This window comes from Desmodus rotundus, chromosome 8 (assembly GCF_022682495.2).
Source record: "Desmodus rotundus isolate HL8 chromosome 8, HLdesRot8A.1, whole genome shotgun sequence".
NCBI classification, from domain to species: Eukaryota; Metazoa; Chordata; class Mammalia; order Chiroptera; family Phyllostomidae; genus Desmodus; species Desmodus rotundus.
The window spans coordinates 28,391,650-28,396,433 of NC_071394.1; the positions used below are offsets into that span (position 1 = coordinate 28,391,650).

A 4,784-nucleotide genomic window follows, 5' to 3' on the forward strand; every position below is an offset into this window, starting at 1 on the left:
TAATGCTTCTGAGAAACAGACGTAGATGGCAGACTATCAGGCACTAGGACATGGTCACCTCCCCACCCCACATGGGGCTACTGCCTGATGAAAGGATTTGAACTTGAGACTCAAGAGCATACGCAACTAGTGCATTCATCCAACAAATCAACTGCTCGGTAGTAGCCATGGCAACTACAAGTACACAAAACCTTCTGACAAGATCATCACCACACTCTCATGAGGTATGTATTACTTTCAACTAAGAATCATAATGGACCTGTTTAAGGAAGGCCCAAGCCATGGATAAAAGCCTGCCTAACTCCATGCTTAGCTCCCTGGATTCTGTAGCCTTTTCCAAAGACGAAACCATAATGGAAGCCAACTGTAAAACCACCTGGTTACCTAGAAGATCATGGAGAACCAACTTACAAAGGGGCCCAGGTTCCCCTTCACAATGTTACGTGCTAGGCAACTGAAGAAGAAGAGGGAAGGCATTTTGGAGAAGGAAAGAGTTATAGCATTAAGCTTTTCAAGAAGTTTCCAATTATTTATGCCCATAACCATGTTTTGTTTCACAGCTCTTTCCCTTTTTTCTGTCCTCTACCCACCCTCCCCCAACAAAAGGCAATTGAAACAGAAACAAGAAATATATATATATAAACGAACTGTAGTATTTCCTTCCTGGGTAAGCAGTGCAGCCCTCATGCATTTCTATATTTCTGAGTACACACTTCCGCACCTCCAGCTTTCCATGTCATACCAGGAACTCTGGGGCAATTGCAGCATTGCATATAACATACTCTATCCTAGAAGCAAAATTATCTGAGTAAATTCTGCTTGGAAATGAAAGAGCTCTCATTTTATAAGCTTGCAGAGCAGGCAACACCATTTCTAAGCTACTGCCCTTTGCTAGCAACCTGACAACGTTCGCCTCAGGAAAACAATGCAACAGTAAACCTCGTTTCAGTAGAGAAAGACGACACGACCTTATTTCTAAACATTTTAAAAAATAAATATTTCAAAAACATGCTAATATCTACGACACAGCAAAGTTTGGTCAAATGACCTAGACCAGGAACCTCAGCCAGAAATAAATGTCTCCACGGTCCCCTTAGGAAAGACAGGCCTGACCTTGAAAAGTCTTTAAGCATCCTACAGTTTGGCCCATGCTTAGCTGAAGCCCCTCTCCCTAAAGCATCTGTCTAGGAGTCTATTTCTATCCTCACTACATGTTTAGCTGAGTAACATTCTCTAAAGAGCAACATTTACAAGATGAACATCAGCACACACGGTTCTAAAGGTGACCAGGGTACCCATGCAAGTCGCAGAGCCCCAGATCGGTTACAAAACAACTCATAGACTTGCACCGGCCATGTGCTTCACCTCACATTCTCTTTGTTTTGGTATTAAAACCAAATGAAAGCAATGAATAGGAAACTGAGATTTTGTTGTCACGTGACATGAGCAAAATCCCATCATATCCTGGCTGACCCCATGGACGTGTTTCCACTGGACAGACATGTAAAGGCTTTTTGTACAGAACTCACATGGCAACCTCAGAAAAAGCAGCACAAAAAACTCACAGACAGTACTGGGCCACAAGCACTAGAGTAGAGTACGCAGTGAACAGAAAAATTAGCATTCTCGGTGGTACTCATCCAGCAGAAGTGTGGACATTTTATGCCCAAGATGCAAACACCAATGAGTGTCATTTCATTGAGAGGCGCAAAGGCATGGTGTCAGAAACACCACCCTCTAAAAAGAATTCTAAATACTGTAACAGCAACCTGGGGTGCATATCCCATGCATCTCCCCCCTTTGAGCCTGGCCATACTCCTTATGCCATAACCCTAAGGTGCCCGGCCTGTGCCAGAGGCACTAGAGGCAGCTCAGCAATGTGTTGGAGGATGACAAGTCCTCCCTGCTACTGTAGGGAATCATTTAAACTTAATTCGCTTGGTGAGCTCCTGCTCATGTTTGTCAGGCTTGCCATGAGGGATTTAACTTTATGGGCATAATAGTCCCTTAAATTGACCGAAGGGACCTCCTTCATTCCATCTCCAAAGTCACAACTGCGCATAGCACTCTCAAGTTGCTTTTGGCGCCGATAGAAGTGGGAGAACTTATTGAAGATCAAGGTGATGGGCAGTACCACCACTAGGATACCTGCCAGGATGCAGGCAGAGGCAGTCAGCTTCCCCGCTGTGGTTCCTGGGACCACATCCCCATACCCCACAGTGGTCATGCTGACCGTGGCCCACCACCAGCAGGCGGGGATGGTGGCCAGGCCCTCGTTCTCCTCCTTTTCGATGGTGTAGGCCACTACCGAGAAGATGGAAATCCCCACGGAGAGGTAGAGCAAAAGCAGCCCTACTTCTTTGTAGCTGTATTTTAGGGTGGCCCCCAGGGAGCGGAGGCCAGTGGAGTGTCTGGCCAGCTTTAAGATGCGGAAAATCCGCATCAGCCTCAGGACCTGGGCCACTCTGCCCAAGTTGGCCAATGTAGGTGTGCTCTCCACAACCAGGTTCACCACCAGAGTGATATAAAAGGGGACGATGGACATGAGGTCAATAAGGTTTAGGGCATTCTTGAAAAACTTGAGGAAGTCCGGGGCCACAGCAAACCTGGCCACCAGCTCGAAAGTGAACCAGGCAATGCCGAAGTGCTCCACAATTTCGAACCTGGGGTCCTCACCAGGGTTGCCCTGGCTGTCAGGGATTTGGAAGTCTGGCAGACTGTTGAGGCACATGGTGATGATGGACCCCAGCACCACCAGGATGGACAGGACGCTGAAGACCCGGCTCAGAACGGAGTAGCCGGGGTTGTCCAGCGCCAGCCACAGCTGCCTGCGGAAGTTGCCCAAGGGCTGCCCATCGAACTTGGAGGCGTCGTTGTAGAAGGCCAGGATTTCGTCAAAGGAGGACGTGGTGCTCTCCTGGTCGCTCTGCTCGTCCCACTTCTCCTGCTCGGGCTCCACTTTGCGGCCGTGGTAGCTGTAGCTGCAGCACGAGTCGATGAAGAACTCGTTGATGCCCCAGTACTCGATCTCCTGGCTGAAGGAGAAGACGCACAGCTCCGCCATGACGTGAAGCTTGCCTGTGTGGTAGAAATGCAGCACGTAGGGGAAGAGCTCGGGGTTGCGGTCAAAGTAAAACTCCCGCTGGACATCGTCGTAGTCGTCACAGAGCTCCAGAATGGCCTCGCGCGAGTGGCACAGCAGCAGGCGGCCCAGGCGAGTCTCAGGGAAGCGCAGCAGAGTGTGAGAGCGCAGCCGCCTCTTGAAGCCTCCCACGTTGATGCGGATATCTCCATCCTCGACGTTGGCCTCGGACACGTCCCACAGGCTCCGGCGGGTCATGCTGGACACGCCCAGCCGCCCGCGCCGCGCGGGGGCGCTACACCTGGAAGCGGAGGGAACCGCACACAGTGAGCGCGGGGTGTTTAGGGTCCCGGCGACCCTCTCTTTCCCCCTACCCATCTCTGGCGGGCCCAGTCCTCTCCAGGCCGGTTTCTGGGTGCTGAAGGGCACTGAGATGAGAGGAATGGTTCTGTGGGGTTTGGCCCCCTCCCAAGGAAAGGCTTGGGCAGGGGACAGGTTTCCACTAGCACGGCCGTGCCTCCACCCCATCCAGGGGGTCTTGTCTGTCGCTTTATGCTTGCGACCCCCCAGCTCTGCGAGAGATGGGGGCTGCGAACTGACCTTGCCCGTGGGCTGGCGGAGGAGACGCCCCCGCCCGCTCGCCGCAGACAGGCGGGACCGGAGCTGGGAGCTGGGATGCGCACGGGCAGTACTGGGCCGAGATGGGGGCGCTTAGCTTCGGGAGGGAGGCGGGGAAATTCACCGTACGAGTCTGTAAACGCGGGCTGGGGTAAGGGGGCCGGGCTGGCATCCCCCGTATCCAGCTCCCACGACTGAAGCCCCCTCGTCCCCCGCCCCGGGCCTTCCTGCTCACCAGGCGCCGTGCCATGGAGCCGCGTGCGCCGCGCCTTCCCCGGCAGAGCTGCTAGGGCTCGCCCTGAGCGTTCTGGAAGCGCTTACCTGAGAGCACTGGGGCCCGTGGCCAGGGCGGGCGGAAAACTTCCCCGACCTGCTGACGAGCATCGCTGCGGCCGCCGCTGCGGGCTGGCTGTACGTGTGCGCGCGGATGCGAGTGTGTGTGCGCCTGTGTATGCGCCCGGCGGGCCGGCGGGCGGGGTCCGCCGAGCGTCTCCTACTGTCTCCGGCGGGAGGTGCCGCCGCCCCCTGCAGGAGGCTCACAGGTGGCTGCTGGCACCGACCCTCGCAGGGCCACCTCTCTCGATCTGCACACCCCTCAGCCCCCAAGAGAGACAAGAGCCCGAACCGCGGGCGCCCGCGGGAGCCGGAGAGGGAGCGGAGCCCGCGCCCCTCACAGTGGTGCTGAACGGACAGCTCCGCGCTCCCATTCCCAGGCGCGGCCGCCGCCCCATACTCCGAAGATGTCGCCGGCCTCAGCTTCTCTGCTTTCCTCCTGCGCGTCACGGCCACCCCTTTGCGCCCCCGGCTCCTTTCAGGGCTGACACCTTCCCTGTGCCCTCACTCATCTTCTGGTGATAGCTGTTATTTCCATCCTCCCTCCTCCCAGGGTGCAGGCAGGGGACTGCCTACTGTGACCTTTCCCCACTTGGTCTCAGGCGGGAGCCCGGCTGGAAAATGAGGGGCGGCTTGCGGAGTGGGGGGAGGGGGGGACGAGGAGGGCAGGATTGGAAGAACTCTGGGTTTCCCCCTTTAGGGACCTGATGAAAAGTTTCCTGAAACTGAGGGGCGGAGGGGCATTAGGGAA

At 55.1% G+C, this 4,784-nt stretch overlaps 1 protein-coding gene across 1 annotated transcript; it reads right to left on the minus strand.

The window, feature by feature from the left end:
• Positions 1–547: 547 nt before the first annotated feature.
• Positions 548–4,336, minus strand: KCNS2 (potassium voltage-gated channel modifier subfamily S member 2). Its single transcript, XM_024572483.2, has 2 exons — positions 4,022–4,336; positions 548–3,383 (listed from the first exon to the last, which is right to left on the minus strand). Exon 2 carries the CDS (start codon positions 3,338–3,340, stop codon positions 1,907–1,909), a length of 1,434 nt encoding a protein of 477 aa, XP_024428251.1. The 5' UTR covers positions 3,341–3,383; positions 4,022–4,336; the 3' UTR covers positions 548–1,906.
• Positions 4,337–4,784: the final 448 nt, after the last annotated feature.